Raw genomic sequence first — 21,595 nt, forward strand, 5'->3', positions numbered from 1 at the left:
ATGGCGCTACTAGTTTTTAGTAGTTCACTTCGCTGTCGGTACCGCTGTGCGACCAGTTTGAGCACTTTTCACAGAGATGGCGCCAGGGGTTCGTGAAGAGGGTCGGTACCATCTGTCTCACTCGTTCCTATAGCTTTCATATATATCTTTCTCTCTCTTGCCTCTAAAGCGGGAGATATAATTTATCAGCCTCTTTCTATTCAATGAAAATTCAGGAATTTCTTTATTTAATTAGCAGTAATTTACAAATTTTGCCTCCTGAGATAAGTTTAAACTTTTTAAAAATTTTTCACACGAGTAGGGAATCACCTTTTATACCCTTACGATCAATAATTTAAAAAATGTTAAAGATTTTACTGAGAACAATTCAGTTTTATATATTAGTATTTATTTTCGTTATTTTTTACACAGAGAATATAACAGTCTAAAATTTTTACATATACATATACGTATTCATAAGTAGGAGAACTATACTGTCTAATTTGAAATTAATTTTAATATAATCCACATGAAATATATAAATATCATTAGATTATATTTTTTATCAAAATCAATATTCTTATCTTACATCATTTCATGTAACTCAATAATAATAATAAGTAATCATTTCCTGATTTAGAAAAAGAGAAATCCAATCTATTTTGCTTTTTTTTTTTAATCAATACCCACGTAATACTTCTTTATGTGCGTTAATTAATATCATGCTTAGAATAGATCACTTTTATTTAAAGTGGTCATCTAAAATCATTTAGAAGCTGCAACTGATCGCTAATGCATTCTACAATAGTATGCATTACCTGCTAATTTAGAATTGTTTTTTGCACTTTCGTTACTCGAAAAGCCTTCGATTACTGTACTATACTCTACTGATTTTTCATTTTGGAAGACTTCGGTTTGTTTTGTTCTACTTTATGGCAATGTTTTTTAACCACACTCGAAGTTCCTCTCGCGTTTTGCTTATTGAAGAAGAGCATCGCATTTGAGGGCGACTTTATTACTTCTGGTGCGTTGTTAGACGACTCTCCAACTTCCGGACGTCCTTTAATCACCCTCGTTGAAAGAATTTTCAATCTCTTCGCTCCGTGTTTTACGATTGCTGTTTCCTCGGGAGACAACGCCATTTTTCCCAATTTATTTGTCGCCGTTAACTTTTTATTTGCAAATTGAATATCTCTTAGTTGTAGTTCCGAGGAATCGTTAATACATCCAAAACAGGGAGCTTTCAATTGATTCCCTGAGGTTTTTAAGAATGTCTTTACAACACTCTTTGGTCCAATCGCAGGAATTTTCGTATTATTCTCAATATTATTAACATATTGATTTTTCAACGGTCTACGAATCATGCTTTGTCGAGTTTTCTTATTGTTCTTTATTCTTTTCACCGCAGTGTAAAGAGACGTGGTACGCCGAACGATACATGGCTTTCTAACGAGATTCGTTTCACTCTTCATTGGGTTTTTCAACCCAATAGAAGAATTACTTATTTGAGATTCAATTTCATTTAGATTATTCGCATCCACGGGTATAATACTATTATCACCCTGTGAATAAAATGCAGATAAGAAAATAAATATATACAACGTGGTAAATGTTATATATTATAGTAAGCAATTTGTGAGAGAGAGAGATTGATTTCTTCTTACTTTCCTACATTCTTTTATCCCAACATTTGTGGTTACATCAGAGTAAAGGAAGATATGGAAGTAGTATTTTTTGTACACCAATGGATTTAGAGCACAAACAAGTATTTAGTATTTTTACCAAAACAGTTATAATTCATTCAACACTTTCGTTTCACATATACTTATAAACCTTATCCCACATACACTTCTTCAACAAATTTTTAATATATTAGACACAGAAATTGTATTACAACCTGATATGGTTTTGGGACCAAGGATTAGCAGGAGTAGAATAAAAATAAGATAAATAAATTATCGCTAAAAATACTGTAGATTTATTAAAACAATGGGACATGTATACGTGTATTCATGTGTGTGTACACATGTTTGTAGAATAGGATACATTGTAAAACTTGTATACATGAATTTATACATAACATTCCCTTTCAACCAGTAACAACATTTACATTCATGTAATGAAAAGCCAAGTCAGTATCATATAAATTCTCCTATGCTTCTGAAGTGAAGCTGTATTTATATCTCTTTTTAATGGTAGTTTCTATAATAGTACAACACACATTCATACTTAATTTTTTCTATAAACACCATATATTTCTTTTGTCATCAACAAGAAATGAATGATTTTCAAAAAAGTCTTAATTATTGTCATTCACTTGTCTAACTACCAGATAAAATAAATTTCTTTTTTATTAACTTTAATATTCAATTGCACATCTTTGGTAAAAAGACTGCATCAGCTGGAGATTTATGGTTCAATCATCTAAACAGCTATGTTCTGCTTTTTTTGCTAAAGAAATAGACATCATTAATTACATATGTGTGTATTTCCTAGGATCACTCACAACCATGAAATAATACTTATGTGCATATGGTATTACTTTAAGTGCACTTATTTATTTTCACCAGAAGCATAACGCGTCAAAAATTATCTAAAGAAAATAAAAAAATGTATTTGTATTTTGTTAAAAATATAAGCATTATCATTGAATATTTTATACTCAATTAATTGGTTCTAATTAAAAAACAGTAAAAAATTGTACAGTCTTAAAAATTCATGTACCAAACATTGCATTATAAAAACACCATTAATCAACAAAATACATTGTACGTAAGTAGTATGTATTGTTAATATAATAAATGCAATTTTTGCATTATAAAAAACTCGATTTTGTACACACTTTGTAATTATGATTAAATAACGAAATTAATCTATAAAAAAGAGTAGACAAACAGTTATTTCGTAAACGTTTATATAAAAGTATATTAAATATTATTGTCATGCATACACATGTATTAGACTGGAAGACCCATTAGTTCAACATAATAAAATTTTTTACAAGATATTAATTGAATAATTAAAAAAGTATTAAATACTTAATACAATATCATCATAAAAATTTATCATTCATAATATTGTAATATTATAAAATGAGAATAGATACTTCCTGCGTGTCATTAAATTAAAATAATGTATCACTTATATGTAATACAAAATCTCTCTCCCACATTTTTAACCAGAAATAGAATGTGCAGCTTATTTCAGGCACTAATGTGTCTTGGTATTAATATATATATGTATATATAAGCATACCAAATTAATGGTATTACGAATTAAGAGAGTACACATTGTCGTATATTAACAGCCGAAAATTCACTCTCGTTATTTACATCAAAATTTACCTTATGCAGAGATTTGCCGTTTGGCGAAGAAAGACTGTTCACGTACGCTAATTTTAAATAAGACTTTACGCCTCTTAAAGAGCGATATTGGCTATTTGGCAGTCGACTGTTAGGATTATTATTTGTAAGGTCAAGAATCGAAGGACCTAATGCTGCTCCAACCTAAAAAATATAACCAAATCGTAACTGTTTCATGTTTATTTAAATAAAATAAAAAAATCTTTGCATCCAAAAGAATGAAATATTTCACCGCTTCGAAAACTCCTGGTGTATACTTTGGTGGAACGAATATATGAGTCATGGATTTGTTCACACCATCACGAACCCTTGCAGGTATTGTATTCACTAAACGTCCAGAATTGTAGTTACATTCAAGTGTATAACTACGTATAAGTCCAGTAAGCTTATATACAGCCACTCGACCTGATCCTTCCCTTGACATACCGTCTCTCTTATCTCTACGAAAATATGATTTTCTATATGAAGCATATAAGCACTAAAGTGACTTTGAACATAATAACAACAACAATACGTACATAATGTACATATTTCTTTCTGTAAAATTGCACGAAGTGAAGTGAAAATTTGGATTGTTAATCGACATTAACTTCGGTAGAAGCATACAGGTTATCGTATCTTCTACGTTATCGAAGTAATTACCATACATAAAAACTCCTTTTTTTGATGCATGACCATGAAGATCGATATATAGATATAATCCAGAGTCATCTTTAGGTAACTGTCCTATACCAACAGCGGTATAAGATTTTTTATCAGATTTAAGTTCTACAGAATTATTACTTTCTTCTGCTTTATTACACAGGTCTTCTCCATCACCTTCACATAACGTGAATAAATAAATATAAGAATTTTGCCCTGACCACGTTGTATAATTCAATTCTAAATATCATACCCTGAGGCATGTCATCCAAATTTGCTTTTGGTAATGTACATTCCTGAAACATTTCCTGTTGGTCTTTACATTTTTCATCTAAGGTCATAAGCGTTACCTATTGTTAAAACGTTTGGTTAGTAATTTGTATTATTTAAATAAGGGTTAGTATCCATTAGTGTCAACATGTGAAAGTATCGATGTATGAATATAGAATGGAAGTAAAACTTTAAAAATTATATTTCTGTCATTACTTGTTGAAGTAATCTTGTTGTTGTATCACGAACTATATTTGCAATTGCGCAAGAAGAATCAATAACGGTGAGTGTGTTTTCACCATTCCCCAAGCATATATTTGAAATTTCCTCCTCTTTTGGCAATTGGTATATGTGATGATAATACCTTAACAATAATTTTTTTATGAATTTTTGTTCAACCACACCGTACAGTATTAGGAAGGCATTTGCAACACCTTATTAAGTTCCTTGCAGCATATATTGTTGGATGATCCTTTAAAGAAGGATTAAGATAAACCCTGTTTAGATTTACACCTCTGGTATCCATTCTATAATGGCCTCTGGCAACGCCATCAGGATTGAGCATTGGTACCAATTTGAACACGTATAAGCGACGGAGATTAATTGCAATTTGATCCTCGCGATTTAAAAGGAAATTAAGAAAACCATTAAAAACGAAACTAGATGGTGTTTCTCCTGGATGGACTCTCGCACTAATAAAAATCACCTAAAAATTTCGAATAAAAGTACCTCTTTTATACATATACGAATAAGTTTAATCATTTCTATTTAAAGATTGAAATCTACATACCTTTTTGTTCCAAAATTTAAACGGTCTTTCCTCGTTTCTTTCGGGAAACATATTATTCAGTCTATCTTCTCTCTCCGTTGATATGTTATGAAAAGAACTTATTGTTATTAGATCTAATCTCCGTCCTTCCAAGGATTTTATTGCACATTCTCTTTGATAATAAACATCATCCACGGATGTTATATCTCTTTTTGCCATTCTTATCTCGATTTTTCTTAAATAATTTTGTAGATCAGTGTAAGAGAAAGGATAAGTGAATGCAAAATATGTTATGGCTTTAGGATTTTCAGGAGCACTATAAATGAACGATAGTGTAAAATCGCTTCCTTTCTGATCCAACTGAAATAATGTAAATTTATGTAAACTCTTTTGACTGTAAAATAGCATTGTTATTTTTTAGAAAGCAAAAAGTTTACAGTGTACGTAGGTTTATCACGAATCCGCTCCCAATGTAGATGACCAGGTACAATTTTGAAAACTGGACACATTCCTTGACTAAACATCTTTACTTGTTTATTTAGATTGACTATGTTAAATTTAACACAAGCACTCGGAGTGCTGGCTTTTACACCAAAATAAAACCATGTTCTATTATTGTTCTGAAATTGTGTCCCATGACAATCGTGTTTTGTCCATAAGTTGAATTCACAATCTGGCACATCCTCAGAATTTGAACTTCTACATGACTTATTCTCGGTTTCGTACCCATCTTAAAGCAATTGGATAAGAACGTACAATCATCTGTTAATGTATATAGTGAAAGAAATATAGGTCACGACAAGAATAGAAAACTGCTGTTTACCTTTTTCAGATGTTTCTGGCACCTTCACTAGTTCAACTTTCGCCAAATTAGCTGAATCAAAATTATTATAAAACGTAAAACCTTCGCATGTAATCAAGTCGCCCGGATTTGCCATAATGTGTCAAAAGGTTATAAGGTAGAACTGTAAAATATTTGTATGAAATATTTTATGGGCTTGTGCGGTATATGATACTTTTGAATGTATTGAAAATCTATGTTATTTTCATTCTCACTTTCTCCGATATTGATAGCAACTTCCTTTGTTCGTTGTTTTACTTTCATATTAAAATCATGTTTGACAGCTATCTCGAAATCGTAACGATCCCTAGTTAGCCCACCTTTTACACTATAAAACAATTAATGCACTTCAGAGTCGAGGCAAGGGATCGTTTTACATTTATCCTTGTTTAAATAGCATGCGATATGTTATATTCACACAATATTTCTACCAATACCATTGTTGTGTCTAATGCAAACATGTTTACGACCTCATCATAACTTTCCATACATTGTCCTGACCGCCAATTGTGATAGAGTGACGGATGTCACCAATTTTCAATTGTTTATATTACTTATCGATGTACTTAGTGCAATGTTAATCAAGTTGCTATTATCGTTTGTTTAGTCGGGTTAAAAATAAATACGAAAATTCGAGTAACTTTCCAAAATATTACTCTCACCATGTAAAACACAAACCGTAGTGTTGTGTGTTATGTAACTACAATTTTATATTTTTGTTTAGCGTTACTCGATTTGCGAGAAAATTACCTGAAAAATGTTTAAAATAGTAGAAAACAGACTGTCGTGGAGTGTATAAGGCAGAAATTTAAGTTAGCAGCAAATTGTTACACTTTCGAATTGTTACATCTATATACACTAAATTCTATTTGTAACAAAACTGTACAGAACAGTACGAATATATAAACATGTTTTCTATTAACAATTTATTACCGTCAGCATAATTTGGCACAATAGTCCATTATTACGTATTCAGTTATCCCAGTTAAACTGCAAGGCGCGAACAGCACTGTCCAATCAACGTCCAATCCTCGAGTATGCCTCGTGTAACTATAAACAATATTTGCTATCGCAAAAATCCCTTTATAGTTAATTCATTTTTATATCTCATTAGAGTACATCGGTGTCGAGGATATATTTAATAATAAATATAAAAATGTCAAAGGCATTTGACGTTTTCCGTCTAAATTATCGATAGACAGGCCTATCGACAAGTGGCGTACTCTAGCTCCCATGCCAGACAGTGTGGATAAGAATTAAGTCAACAAGGGTCGATTCCAAACATTTCAGTGTTTCATTCACAATTAGTACATGTCGTGCGTGTTCGATCTTCAGATTGTCACGCGTTTAAAATAAGGAGAAGAGATCAAAAAGTAAAGACAATCTTGACAGCTCGCTCGTTCGTGGATCCGTGAGTGACATTCAAAGTGCGTGTGTGACGATACGCCGACGTTTTTTCACCTATATCGTACCTTGTTGTTAATTCACATTACACGATATCTTAGCATCGTTATCATCCGCGAATGTTTTTTGTGCAGAACGTCCAGAAAAAGCACGGTTCTCGGTCGCATTGTCAACGCGCCGGGATCCTTGATCGTGGCACGAACGTCAACGTGTAGACGATGCGCTCACTGTCAATGGCTCGGCCCGTCACTATTACGCACACGAATGAACCAGGCGTAGATGTGATCGTACCCACACCCATACGAAATCTCATATCATAAGAGGCACGAGCTCGCTATCGTGTGGCTCAGACCGTGCTTCACAGTACCTCAGAGCACTACGGAGCAAAACCAGTGACATTCTGACTCCTTTCCACCTCGCGTCCAATCTCATCAACATACGTGGCCGATCGCTCGAACAACATGTGCGGTGAGTAAAACGGTGCTTTCCACCTGACTAATCTGGTTATCCCGTTTCCTCCACGGGATCGCCGCTATCGGCTGATTCGTCAACCGGAAAGTTCCTACGGGGAAAGTACACGTTTGTATAATACCCGAAAAATTTCGGCTGACAGGCCACTATAACTAAAAGCCACTAAAACGCGCTACCGGCGAGATCCGTTCGCCACGCTAGTTGATTGAACATCTGGCACGTTTAATTTTTGCGTTTGCTAATCTAAACGTTATTCAAAGACGACAGATGAGTATTTAGACGCCTAACTGTTTACGCGCCCGCGAATTGGAGCTTGTTAGCATCCTGATGCCAACAAGCATGTTTGTTGAAGACGCGTTTGCGTTAATATGGAATATTTCCCGCGTCTTAGAGTTTCTATTTCCGGAACGGAAGAAGGTGACAAATGGAGTGCAATTGTTACTCCGTTAGTTGGAAACAAATTTTTCCAGGAATTCGCCGAACCTAGCGAGGCATGTTATAATCAATATCGCAATGTTTAATAAATCATTATGTCAAGTGTGTATATATTGACTTTGACGCGAACTGTCGTCTTTAATGAAGAACCTTTATACGATCTATCAGATGTAGCATTTGCATAACATATTACAGTATTTTCATCGATTGTTAACATCTGTTTTACCATGTGTTCGCATTAGTTACCAATGTTACCAATCGCAAGGTTACTTCGAAATTTTTCCATGATAAAGATCATCAAGAGTACTAACATCTTCTGTTGAACATAGGACAATTAAACGCATATGTTGAAATAATATGAATGATGACAGAATCTATTAAAACAATGGCGGTATATGACATATTAGTAGAGAATAACCGTTATCATGCTTGATAAGGACAAAATTTGAGATGGCTTAGAATAGAATGGAATATGGAATATCATATTCTAAAATACAGTCGAATTTGTACCAACAAACAAAACAGATGAACTTTGATGGTTTCGGTGGTTCCAGATAAGCATTTCGAGTTACACGTTGCATTGGTATTCATCTCGGCGAAATGAATTAACGGTTCACTGTTTTATTCGTGGCAAGCCTTGGTAATATCAGTATTTATACACTTCCTTCGTCAGATTTGCACCATGGAAGTGTGTGCATTCATGTGGAAGCAATACAAGTAGAGAAAAATAGCGCTGTGCCTTGAAAAAGTACAGATAAGAAGCTTGACTTTATATTTACTGCTCGGCACTAATATTTTGTTTCATTTGTTTTCATATGTTAATCGCGCCAGTACAAATGGCACGTACTCTTACTTATGGACAACGATTACGACATTGGAATTCACTTCCTCCTAACTATGAAAGGTGCTTTATCGAAGATCGACCACAGGCTCCACATCGTAGAGACGAATAATCGTGAGACGAAATTACGAAAGTTTTTTGCGTCACTGACACACCGTATAACACGTTGTTTTTTTTTCTTTTTTATCGCTTCTCAACGCGGCGAAAGTTAGCCTCTTGGGTAGTATCCGATTCATATCCGATAGTAATGCTCGTAACGCTCTTTACTTATTAAGCATCGAAAGATGTAATTAAATAAAAGCATGTAGTTATTCTAATTCATATTAATAAGGGAGAAACGCGGAGCGCCTCGATGTTTCATCAAGTGTGCCATTATCGTGCCATTTTTCAACGCGAGGATGATTCTTAATTATGATTGCGCATAGTTTTTACGCGAGTACTGTTAGGTTTTCCTTGGAAGATTTATGACACGGTCAAGGATGTCATCAAGGTAGACTCCAGGAAGTAATTCCTTTGGGTTGGCACGAGGATTATCTCCATTGCCAAAGTGAAAGCACGCTAAGGATGCCGTAGAAGGATATGGCGATTTCCACTGAGTATGCTAATAGATTAGGTAAAATTTTTGAAAATAGCTAATAACCCGAGATTTCTTCCGACTATACTTGGTTCTTCGAGTATTCTTCAGTTAACGTACCATGTACAATAAAATTCTGTAAAGTCGGAGCGTCAGTGTTTTACAACCACGAGCATCAACAAGTACAGTTTCTGGACCGATGCCTTTGTCTAGTTTGAACAAGGTCGTATATTTTGCAGCCGCGGCTAGTTAATATTGTTCTCCAGGCACAAACACGTTTTCCGTGCACGGCTGCGGCCATTCTTATTTCTCTCTCGAACGATAGAGGAGGTGCGATCGTACTGGTCGACGACCCTGCTGTTTACGTCCTAGCAGTTAATGCCTCGCGAAACATCAGGGAAATCTGCGTATCCTTGCTTCTGAATGTCTTTTTTACTCTGGTGAAACTACAAAAGGTTAGTTTCATAATTAATTGTAGGTTTCACGGAGAGAGAACGAGGACGATGATGATGATGATGAGTTGGCTTTCTTTGAAATCGTCGTCTCGAGATTGCGTTTGTCAAGGACCAAAGGGGAGATACGTATGAATATATATATATATATATACGTATGATACACAAGAATGAAGTATTCAAATGTTCCCAAAAAGAATTCCCTTTACATAGCCTGAATTAATCATCATTATCCATCGAGGCGCAATAGTTACAAAATGCGCGTTTCAAAACTGCATTCCACCAAATTACGGAAGCATACAGACGGTGTGTTGCGTTCTAGCAGGTAATAGGACTGTCGTGAGGTGTTGCAACGCGAGGGAACGTGACTCGACGAGCGTTTCTGTCCGCAACGCGCTCCTGGGTTCTCCAAAGTTCATCGAAAGTTTATCGGAACAAAATGGTCCACGTTTGTTGTAGTATCGTACCCTTTCGAAGCTTTGTCGACACCCGTGGTCTTACAATAGGCGTCTAATCGTGCCTGGCTACAGTAAACACTGATACCTAGTGTCGATGTGCGGCCGCGACCAACGGCAAGTGAAAGTTCTCTTCTGGCGAACCTGACGACGGCGTGAGAGGGTGCAGGCGTTTCACGGGACAGTTACATGTGACATTTAGACATGGATCCGTGTGCACAACACACAGACACGATACGCCGCTGTTCAAGAGATGACGACCATGTTCAAATAAGAATAATTCGATTTCTCTCTCGCGGTTTACGATCGACGACAATCTTGATAGACTTTTATCTTCGTCTGTGTAAATACAACAGAAAGCTAATAGAATCTAGCGCCTTGCCATGGGAGCAACTCTATACGTACGTAATACCACCTTTACCTTGGTACCAATATCTCTGAACAAGTTTGTTACATTTTTCTTTTTGTATTTTATCAATGAGGCTGTAGTAAAAGTTGCGATAACTATTCCGTGTATTGGAACCATTAGTTTAATCTGCGATGTCCGTAATATAAAGGTCTGGAGTCGTATTTCAGGATTATCTTCAACAACCTAGTACAACAGAGTTTTTACTTTATCTAAACCAACATGAACAGGAATTATCTTCGTAGTTTTCATCATTAAGGTTTCACGTTCGTAGAGTGTTATCTCCTGGCGGATCTTTTATAATGTTTGAACAATACGTGGGTGTGTAAACAGGCTCGTCTCCTTTTATCTTCGGGTACGCAGGACTTCGCGAAACCTTTCTCCAGGCGACACCAGTTCACCTTTACCTTCCTCACGATATCCAAACTGGCGGCCTCGCCACCAACCAGAACCTGATTTTTGTTTACGTTCAGAGAATCCCAACAGCAGAATTTGTTCCCGCTTACGACGAAAATAACTCGTTCGGCTCGCATAGAAATTCGTTTACCCGGTTCCAGTTTTCTAATTTGAACCGTTGGTTTCCCTTTCACGCGTCGTCGACTTTTTCCTTCGATATGCTCGCGAACTATCTTGATCCCCTCTCTACCAGAGAATAGAGAAAGACAAGGGTAAAACAGGTTTATTCTAATTGTGGTTGAATTGGAGCAGGAAACCTATGAAAAAAGTCGAGTGTATCGTGTGTCGAGGGATTACAAACGGCTCAAGGCCTATGGAAAATAAGAGGATCGCGTTAAAGTTGCTCCTGCGTACCGTTAGAGACCACCGGCCGATTTCTCGTCGATTTCCTGGGTTAATCGAGTCGTTTCATGTCAGTAGGTCGAAGGAGACCGCGTATCGGTATTATTCGACCACGTTTAAGTCGTCCAATTCCCTCTCCTTTGTGAACACCACACGCATTACAATTAGTTCTCGATCTCGAAGAGTCGAAAATCGTTTCGCGTGACTATCAAAGATCGAGAAAGTTTCGTGGAGGAGACCGTCGCCATTCTCCATTAAGAATGACAAAGTAGGAACACGATACTTCTCGGAAAATAAATTTCTTGTTAAATGTAATTATGTGATTGATCTAAATTTATCATTCCACTTCATTATCGATCGATTATCGACAGATGGAGTGTGAGGGAGGACAGGAAAAAGAAAACAACTTCCGTTCGTGGGTCATTCAATTGTTTGGCTTATCGCGATAGCGTAAAGTGTTAATACCTGACAAATAACAGTTGTAGGAAGATCCAATAGAAAAAGAGAGAAAGAAGGAGAGATTATCGCATATAAAGCTTTCTTATCACGGTGGCTTTAGCAAACTTGTACGCGAATCCAATGAAACTCAAAGAAATCAAGATGAGATAGTGATTTTAAATTTTTCTTTAACCCCACCTAAAAACTTGAATTTTTACTTCCCGTCAACTATCCTGGCGTTAGTTTTCTGCTGATGTTCTCCTGGCGAACGAGGCCTACCTTCGAGTCATGTAAGATAAATGCGATTAACCTTATCTCGATAGAAAATAATCTTTTTCCGTTTCTACGGTACACTTTTAGCGAGGATTTTTCTCTCTTTTTCCTTCAACCCCTGACGATTACGTGTCCTATAATCTGCTTGTAAAAAATTCGTTTATCGACAATCGCCGAGAGCAATATAATCGTTACGCGATCACTCGCTCGTCTATTGTCGGCTCGGTTGGAAATCGAATTACACTTACGCGACGCTGCGCTAGAAGCTCGCGACTACATTACCGCTTTTCGTATGTTCATCCACGGTGACAGTTCATCGAGCGGTGATTTATATTTTTCACGCTTTTACGCTTTTATTCACGTGACTGGTGATGGGCGGTAGGTGCGGCGATCAAGTTATCCTAAATTGCAAGCTTTCGTTCGGTGATCTTTCAATCGCGAAACTTTTGCGTTGTCGATGTCATCGGTTTTTCATCCATTTTCGATTGATTAATTGTACCCTCGAGTGTAGAACGATCGTGCGATCTCTGTTACATTCTATTGCATTATTTAACGTGCGTTACATTCGTTTGGTTTTCATACTTTATTACGTCTGTAACTCTCTGTATTATGGCGATGCAATAAAGACGGGTTATCGAATAGGACATTTACTAGCCGCCGTAAACTTTGCCACAGAAACGATTTCCACCGAGTTTCAGCAACGCAATAATTATCGCTCTCCGATCGTAAAGCTTGTATCAATCTAGATAAAGAGAATTTGCAGTATCCGTCGAAGTCGCTCGATAACAACGATCGATAAATCTAGTTATTTGACTGTAAATAATACAACAATCGATACTATCGAATTGTAAAGAATGATTACGATTCCTTTGAAAATCATCAATCGAATTAATCGATCGAGGAGGCCAGCGATCTTTGAACTATTTATGTTAGCAATAATTGTTCCAAGAAAGTTTTCGATGCTTTTCTAATATGTCAGGCTACGGTAATTACAATATTCTTGTTAATATCGTTATCACCAGGTCGAGCATACTTTTCTACGTTGCGGATGACGCAGCGTGTAATTTCAAAACTCGATACTCTTAAATTCCCGCGCAAAGACAACGCGCGCCCGATTGAATTGCGTATCGACCGATCGGATCGCGGATTATATGTCTCTCGACGTAACGTTACACAATGTTGTCACAGTTATTGGTGAAAAACGATCCAATTTATGGAACACGTACAATCGAGGTGAAATCATCTTTTCTATCCGAGGCAAAAGCAGTTGTTTCGTCGTTGGGCAACTGTACGAGTACCGCGAGGTCTCGAAAAGTTGAAGTGTTGACTTTGTTCTTTTAATTCAGTTGAATCAACCGAGGCTGTACGAACAAAGCGATTCCGTCGGCAAATTCGCCTATACAAGCGTTTCGTGTCCGCACGAGAGCTTTCCCTTTCACCGGTGCGCGTGTATCGCGCGCATGCCTTTTCTACGTGTGCAGGCTCCCCGTTCACGGGCGACGACTTTTTGCATTTTTGCAACGGCTCACGGGGGACCTCGAACACTTGGGGCCCTTGCATCGCAACGGGCGCTACTTCGAGGCGGGGCGGTTGGAATTTTGAGCCGATTCGAAAGTTTCTCGTTTCGACGGATAAAGCGCTCGATCGAAGGTGGAACGAGCGTAGAATGTTCCGTTCCACGGTTGTTTCGGGTTTATAAATCGCCTCGAAGGTATGCATCGGAATGGCCGGCAACGCTTGCATTTAACAGGAATCGTAAAGGGTTCGAGAAACTTTGCGAACATCTTGTCGTCTTAGATTTGCACTCGAAGCGTATGGAAAGTTTCGACGAATATGCACGACTGGGGGGTGAAAAGAACGACTGGTCGATAAATCGAATAGTTTCCGTGTTTTATCGTCGCGGCGACCTTCGAGCGAAAAACAGCTGCGATCATTTAATATATCAAAGGTCTGTAGTTTTCTTTCCCCAAGGAGAAAGGCTGGACTCGGGGGAGGGAGAGCAACGGAAAGCGTGATTAATTGTCGGTTTAAAATGTTACATAGCTACTGAGTTAATCATTTCGACCGGCTGATCTCGAAGCAGATAGTTAGCGTATTATACAAATTAGCAAGATTGTACAGCGAGGTTGTAACTGAGCAATATTTATGCAATAAAAGTCCATCTGTTTCTTTTTCTCTTCAGGAATTTTCGCGTACCTGAATTATCTGACGCCAAAGAGCAGAAAGGAAATCCTTGAGCTACTGGTCGGCGGACTGAAGCGATTAGAGTATCGCGGCTATGATTCTGCTGGTAAGGATGAATCATCGATCGTATTGATGAAAATTTTTTTTTCGAAAATGTGAAAGTCACGGTTTTAATACTGACCTTCGCGTTTCTCGGAATAGAAAGCGAATAAAAATTCGACGAAAGACAGAGTGTACCATGAAACATTTATATCGTTCCAGGCGTCGCCCTTGACACCGCCGATGGCAAGGATATCTCGATTATTAGGAAGCAGGGAAAGGTCCAGGCTCTCGAGGATGAAATCTTTTATCGTAACTACACGATACTACTTTTCCTGTTCTACTTACGTTGTGTCACTTTTGCACCGCGATGATATCAACTTAAACTTATTATCTCTGTTTTTCAGATACCAATATCGACTTCGAGTCGAAGACTTACAGCCACGTGGGTATCGCCCATACCCGCTGGGCGACTCACGGTATCCCATCGGAGGTGAATTCGCACCCTCAGAGGTCGGACATCGACCATGCCTTCCTGGTGGTTCACAATGGTAAGAGTATCGTCTGTTTTCCAATGAGTATATAGTTTTACCCGCAATTGTTGTCTCGTATTCTATGAAGTCTGGTGTTCCTTATCAAGGTATCGTGACAAACTATAAGGAAGTGAAGACGTTGCTTCAACAACGTGGCTACAGCTTCGAGAGCGACACCGACACGGAAGTAATCGCGAAGCTCATCCACCATCTGTGGATACAGCATCCGGGTTACTCGTTCCGGGAGTTGGTCGAGCAAGTTGTTCAACAGCTGGTGAGCGTTTGTCTTTCGCAACCGCCACGACACGTGGGACCGTCGTGCGAATTTTAACGAACAATCTGATTTGTAAGAAATGAAAATTCCAGGAGGGTGCGTTCGCATTGTGCTTCAAGAGTAAATACTTCCCGGGTGAATGCGTGGCTACGAGAAGAGGATCGCCGCTTCTCGTGGGTATTAAAACGAAAACGAGATTGGCCACCGATCATGTACCCATCCTCTATGGAAAAGGTAAGCCGGTAAACTGTTGTCGGACACGACGATTTATCCGCGTCTTAGTAGATCTATCAGTGCGTTAGGGAGTGAGGTACTTAAATCTTAGAGTATATCACAGGGTTACTCTTGATTCCTCCAATAGTTAATAAGGATACTTAAAATGCTGCCGACAATATCAACGCGAGCATTGGAGATGTTTGCTTCTAAAACTTTGATTCTCAGGGGAGAGGAGAAGTAGTGTTCAGACATCCTCTTTTTGATTAATTACCTTTTTCTCTTCTTGCAAGGAGGTTGGTATATTCATAGTAAAGTCGCATTGGTAATATTTCTGAGAATCGTGTCAGCCTCTGTACGTGTCACTAAAGTATTTATCGTGAGGTATATTAATAGCACGTGCCTGTATTATAACATGGATCTATAGCTTGTCTATTCATTAGAGTGATTAATTTGTATCCTCAGAGCAATATATTAAAAGTCGCATCGTTGCATCACATCTTTCCTTTTTATGTTTCTCTCCAATGTTTCTAAATAACGACGTAGAGTTGCACTGAATAAAAACTTTTTAATCGCAGTGATTAACAAACAAACGATACTAACGCAACCGTATCGTGATTTCGTTTTTACCTTATTTTTTAGACTCTGTTTTGTTGATGCTTCAATCAAGCAACCAATGGTTTACTTTTAATTACTAGCTACTGTGGAACGTCGATTATTCGAAGGCTAGTACCTAGGTACCTTACATTTAATGGATGTTCGATTTTTTTGAACGTCAAACTATTACTACACGAACGAATACATTTACAATTTATCCTTCAGATAGTCGATGTTCTATTGTATTATATTCTGTTATACTTTAACACATTGTTAGTATGAGGTAGCATGGTGTTTTGTAAAATAGTGTTGTTTTTATTTGTTTATTTAAGTTTTATTTGTTATTTGTTCTCTTGGGCGCCGACGAGACAGTCGCTGCATGTGTACACTTCTTCGGTGACGAAATTTTATATAGGTACTATATGATGTTTCTTTTGCATGAACTCCAATGGTTATGTTCTTCAACTTTTCGTCTCGACAGATGAACTTCCACGCGTAAACAAAGGTATATACAGTACTCTACACTACTCTATACACTTATCTTACTACCCTCTCAACGGTTGGACCTTTCGATTCGTTTCCATTGAAAAATATTTTCTATTCCAAAATTGTATTTATCATTTTTCACGAAAAGGCCCACTGTTCGAGAAATGCACGCAATCTAACACGCTTTTTATCTCTTACGTGTATCTCGCGACATTGTTCAACACGCTACAACTCTTATAACTATTCACGTTTCATTGAAATCATTTGTATCCGATTGTCCGTCGTTTCTAAATTACTGTCTTCGTTTCTTCTTTCTAGCAAATGTAAAATTGGCTTTCTCCTGTTCGCGCAATTTGATTTATACAAATTTTTATCCAATTACAGGAAAACACTGTAAGAATCTATATTATGTCAGTCGTACTACGAATCGCTACATAATTTTTTTTTCGACGTAAGCTTGTGCATTTGTAGCTTTGTGATTGTACATGTTCGATTGTACACAGAGATTTGTGAAAAGATTCGATGCATTTTACTCAACATGTATTTTCATTTTCAAAGCAATGTATGGACCAAATATCTTTTCCCAAATTTCTCGTACAGATTAAATCTCGTATACCATTAGATTGTACAGCTCGTGCATCACGTTTCCTCCTTTTTTGTTTTGTCATTCATGTCCGTCAATATATTTTTTATTGCTATTGTTACTGCGTTATTTGTTTGCTAATTATTTTGTTTTCTTTTTCGTCTCCCCCTCCGCATCCAACTTTGAGCAGAAGGTGAAGCGCCCACTAAAGGTAATACTTTACGTTCATAATGTCTCGCTTTTCTTCTGCTTGCCGACGACTCATCTCTAGCCACGCTTTGAAAGAAACGCTCTGTACTAGTTTCGTGAGCACGAATCGCTTCGAATTGGATCGCGACACGTCTTGGGGATTTAAGGAAACGACACGTGTCTTGCCTCGCTTTTCAGTACGTATACAGAATGCGTTTTTCTTTCAGTATAAAAACACACAAAGATCGCAGAGGGGTTGGAATATATCTAACACGATAAACGGACCTCTTTACTTTTCTCTTTAACTATGTTTTAAACAGGTACTTTGTTCTTTTCCCAGGAGAAGAGAGCCCTTAGCTCTCTTGTCCAACCGAGCTACCAAGTCGAATCGGGGGTTGTTTAACGCCAGCCGTCGTTCTTTAATAAGTCTGCATCTTGTACACGTTAACAGTTATCGTACTTTCCCAATTGCTTCGTTACTATAATTGCAAACGGCCGCGGAATGAGTTACACCGCCCTTGTTATCGTCGTTCCACGAACGTCTGTTTACTTAGTGTCGTCCGTTATAATTAGAGAGGTATTGGATAATTAATGGCGTTGCTGTTAACGCGAACTGATTTATACGTATTACTTATCACGTCCCCGGCTAATTTGGTGTGGGGCTTGTAAGATCGTTGTAAATGACACGGCGTAAAATGGGCATGAGTATTTCTCAGTGTTCTTAATCATTCCAATTGCGTCCTGTCATTTATCGGTGTGCCAGTCACGCCTTCTATCTGAGGGGGAGTCTTAAGTTTTGTACATATATTTGGCGTCTTACATTTAAGTTCAATGTCCTGTATGATACCGGTCGATTGTTAACAATTGGATCATAATGGACTTATGAATTGTAACATATACTTCTGATGTATTATACGCATACATATATTAAAATGCGAAGTTGCTATGCGTTGTCGAATAGATCATCGCCCACACGGCCGCACCGCTGAACTTCCGGTGATACCACGCAGCGAGAGCACCTCCGAGTTTCAACCCTTGGAGAACAAAGAAGTCGAATATTTCTTCGCCTCTGACGCAAGTGCTGTGATCGAGCACACGAACCGGGTCATATTTTTAGAGGTGTCTATTTTATCCTATTTCATAAGCGACGCAGACTTCTTGTTAATGGTTTCACAGTTCCAATTACGCCAACTTGTCTCGTAATTAGGATGATGACGTAGCGGCCGTGAAGGAGGGTGCTCTTAACATTCATCGCCTTCGCCGATGCATGGACGACCCTCATGCGAGAGAGATCACCACCCTGAAGATGGAGATCCAACAGATCATGAAGGGTAATTACGAGTACTTTATGCAGAAGGAGATTTTCGAGCAACCCGAGTCCGTGGTGAACACTATGAGGGGGCGTTTAAACTTCCGGGACAATTCTGTCACGTTAGGTGGTATTAAGGTAAGTTCAGGAACTGGAACAATTTAACTTTGTAATAACTTGTCCTTTCGTGAGAGAGTTGATCTATAGCACCAAGTTTGTCGTTAGGATTACATTCCGGAGATCAAGAGGTGCAGACGTTTGATGCTCATTGGTTGTGGAACGAGCTACCATTCCGCTATTGCTACCAGACAACTTTTGGAAGAGTTGACCGAGCTACCAGTTATGGTTGAATTGGCTTCTGATTTCTTGGACAGAAACACGCCGGTATTTAGAGATGATGTTTGTTTCTTCATCTCACAGTCAGGTAAGCTTTCGCTCGAGATTAAACGATATTTTGTTCACTTATTGCTTCTGCTTTTTTCGTAGGCGAGACAGCTGATACGTTGATGGCTTTGCGTTACTGCAAAGGACGTGGAGCGCTGATCGTTGGTATCACTAATACCGTGGGCAGCAGTATCTGTCGCGAGTCACACTGTGGTGTTCACATAAACGCCGGTCCTGAAATTGGTGTAGCCAGTACGAAAGCTTACACGTCTCAGTTTATCTCTCTTGTGATGTTTGCTCTGGTTATGAGCGAGGACAGAATCTCTCTTGGTAGTAGGCGACTACAGGTATTAGCGGTTTTTCGATCATCTTCTTTGACATCTTGGAGGTGTAGAGATATTTCAATGTATAATCTTCTTATCTAATAGATTATTGAAGGATTGAAGAATCTGGACAGTCTTATTCGTCAAGTTTTACTACTTGACAATAAAGTGAAGGAATTGGCCAAGTCTCTATTTCAGCACAAATCTTTGTTGATTATGGGTAGAGGATATAACTTCGCCACGTGTATGGAAGGAGCTCTGGTGCGTTGATTGAAATAGCATTACAAGATTTTATCGACGAAGTTTTATTGTCTTACAATATTTTATCTCGACTTTCCATGCTTTTGCTCGTAGAAAGTGAAAGAGTTAACGTATATGCACAGCGAGGGTATCATGGCAGGGGAACTGAAACATGGGCCTCTGGCGCTTGTCGATGATTCAATGCCCGTTATAATGATCGTCATGAGGGATCCGGTTTACGTGGTAAATGGAATTTTTAATAAATCTGTCTCCTCTTTGGTTAGTTTATCTGAAGCGTTGTTCTACTGAAATTTAATAATTCTTCGTAGAAATGCATGAACGCGCTGCAACAGGTTACAGCGCGAGACGGGAAACCTATCGTTATCTGCGAAGAAGGAGACGAGGAGACAATGATGTTTGCCGATAAAGTTCTCGAAGTGCCTAAGACCGTGGACTGTCTTCAAGGAATTCTTACAGTCATTCCAATGCAACTTCTATCTTTCCATATCGCGGTCCTCCGCGGATGTAACGTCGATTGTCCGAGGAATCTGGCGAAATCAGTTACGGTCGAGTAGAACGTAGTTCTGCAATGACCAGGGATTTGTTTCGAACCCAGCATACAATGCTTCGGTTGTTAATAATTGATCGAAAACCCCTTTGTCGCAACAACGTATATTCACCATGAAGGGTAAGAACGCAGCAAAGAATAATTATCGACATATGCAGTGATATTTCTGTGAAAATTGTTATCAACTATATTTAATACGTTTCTAAGTACTTACTGATCAGTAGGTTCGTATTAGAGTACGAGCATAATTAGGAACGATTAGAGAATAATTAGAGTTAACTACTTGGACCATCGTTAGTCTTTGAATTTAGTCTTACGATAGAAAAAGACGAGTACTTTGTTCAACATCAACGAAGCCGTTCCTTATTACATGGGATTACATCGAGTAAGTTCTCAACAAATGATTCCAATGCATTTAAAAATTGTTTATATTCATATCTTGATACTGATAAGAAACGAAAATGGACGTATCATTTATCGAATTAGAAACTAATAATGATTCTACTCTCTTTAACCAAGTTGAATAAGACTGCGGTAGAAAAAAAATTGTTGTTAGATCATGAACTTTTGCTCTACCAGGTTGACATGTGAATCTTCTATAAAGTGTTCGTATGTGTGTGGAAATGAATGTATGTATTTTATAAATCTTAATCAGGACAAAAAAGCAATTTGGATATATTGGATGTAGAAGCAAATAAGAAATTTGATACTTCTCCTTAAATTTTACTATGAGAGTTATATCAACGAGTTATGTACGTGTGAATTTTGTTACGAACGCGATATATTCACGTTCACGTTTAAAATGTTGTATAAGGTGGATTACATCCGCGAGACACAATTTTCAAGATTCATATAATAGAATATCCTCGCATCCTCATATTCTGAACTGTGAAAACAGGTTTCCGGCTTACCGTGTGTCGAAGTCAACGTAATACAAGAATAAATGCAAGTTTTATACGGTATATTTGAGGTGTTGGAAACATAAACTCGACCGTTTATAATTTTGCTATAATATCGCGTGTAATATCCTTCGTGATATATCTGGCGATAAATAAACGCTTAGAAAATAGAAACATATATTATTCGTGTAACGTTACTATATAATATATGGTCAACAAGAAATGAACATTTGAAATGCATAAATAATTATCCACAGAAAGAGAAGTAAAAATATAACGACTATAATCGGTATGTAAATATATCAAATAAATTGTTAAAGAGAAATGTGAAAATATCATAATACATACACAATAATTTCAATAT

General features: G+C 37.6%; 2 protein-coding genes across 12 annotated transcripts; one reads left to right on the forward strand and one right to left on the reverse strand.

The window, feature by feature from the left end:
• Positions 1–499: 499 nt before the first annotated feature.
• LOC143433013 (cytosolic carboxypeptidase-like protein 5) lies at positions 500–6,818 on the reverse strand. 8 transcript variants are annotated; one of them, XM_076910060.1, is made up of 13 exons: positions 6,797–6,818; positions 6,594–6,712; positions 6,079–6,191; positions 5,846–5,987; positions 5,460–5,752; positions 5,044–5,382; positions 4,688–4,959; positions 4,470–4,617; positions 4,237–4,333; positions 3,860–4,160; positions 3,574–3,781; positions 3,324–3,485; positions 502–1,541 (listed from the first exon to the last, which is right to left on the reverse strand). In XM_076910060.1, the coding sequence occupies exons 4-13, from the start codon at positions 5,958–5,960 to the stop codon at positions 864–866; spliced, it is 2,613 nt and encodes an 870-aa protein (XP_076766175.1). In that variant the 5' UTR covers positions 5,961–5,987; positions 6,079–6,191; positions 6,594–6,712; positions 6,797–6,818; the 3' UTR covers positions 502–863. The 8 variants fall into 8 exon arrangements, with proteins under 8 accessions (XP_076766180.1, XP_076766175.1, XP_076766174.1 ...); XM_076910059.1 differs by lacking the exon at positions 6,797–6,818 and having other exon boundaries at positions 6,594–6,768; XM_076910064.1 differs by lacking the exons at positions 6,594–6,712; positions 6,797–6,818 and adding an exon at positions 6,542–6,560.
• A 294-nt stretch (positions 6,819–7,112) lies between these two features.
• Gfat2 (glucosamine-fructose-6-phosphate aminotransferase 2) lies at positions 7,113–21,556 on the forward strand. Of its 4 annotated transcripts, XM_076910068.1 has the most exons (15): positions 7,113–7,735; positions 14,593–14,700; positions 14,856–14,945; positions 15,041–15,184; positions 15,274–15,440; positions 15,533–15,674; positions 16,732–16,755; positions 17,510–17,530; positions 18,470–18,627; positions 18,716–18,955; positions 19,043–19,241; positions 19,304–19,548; positions 19,630–19,785; positions 19,879–20,007; positions 20,094–21,556. In XM_076910068.1, the coding sequence occupies exons 1-15, from the start codon at positions 7,729–7,731 to the stop codon at positions 20,337–20,339; spliced, it is 2,076 nt and encodes a 691-aa protein (XP_076766183.1). In that variant the 5' UTR covers positions 7,113–7,728; the 3' UTR covers positions 20,340–21,556. The 4 variants fall into 4 exon arrangements, with proteins under 4 accessions (XP_076766183.1, XP_076766184.1, XP_076766185.1 ...); XM_076910069.1 differs by lacking the exon at positions 17,510–17,530; XM_076910070.1 differs by lacking the exon at positions 16,732–16,755.
• The last annotated feature ends 39 nt before the right edge of the window (positions 21,557–21,595 follow it).

This window comes from Xylocopa sonorina, chromosome 2, assembly GCF_050948175.1.
Source record: "Xylocopa sonorina isolate GNS202 chromosome 2, iyXylSono1_principal, whole genome shotgun sequence".
In the NCBI taxonomy this organism is placed as follows: domain Eukaryota; kingdom Metazoa; phylum Arthropoda; class Insecta; order Hymenoptera; family Apidae; genus Xylocopa; species Xylocopa sonorina.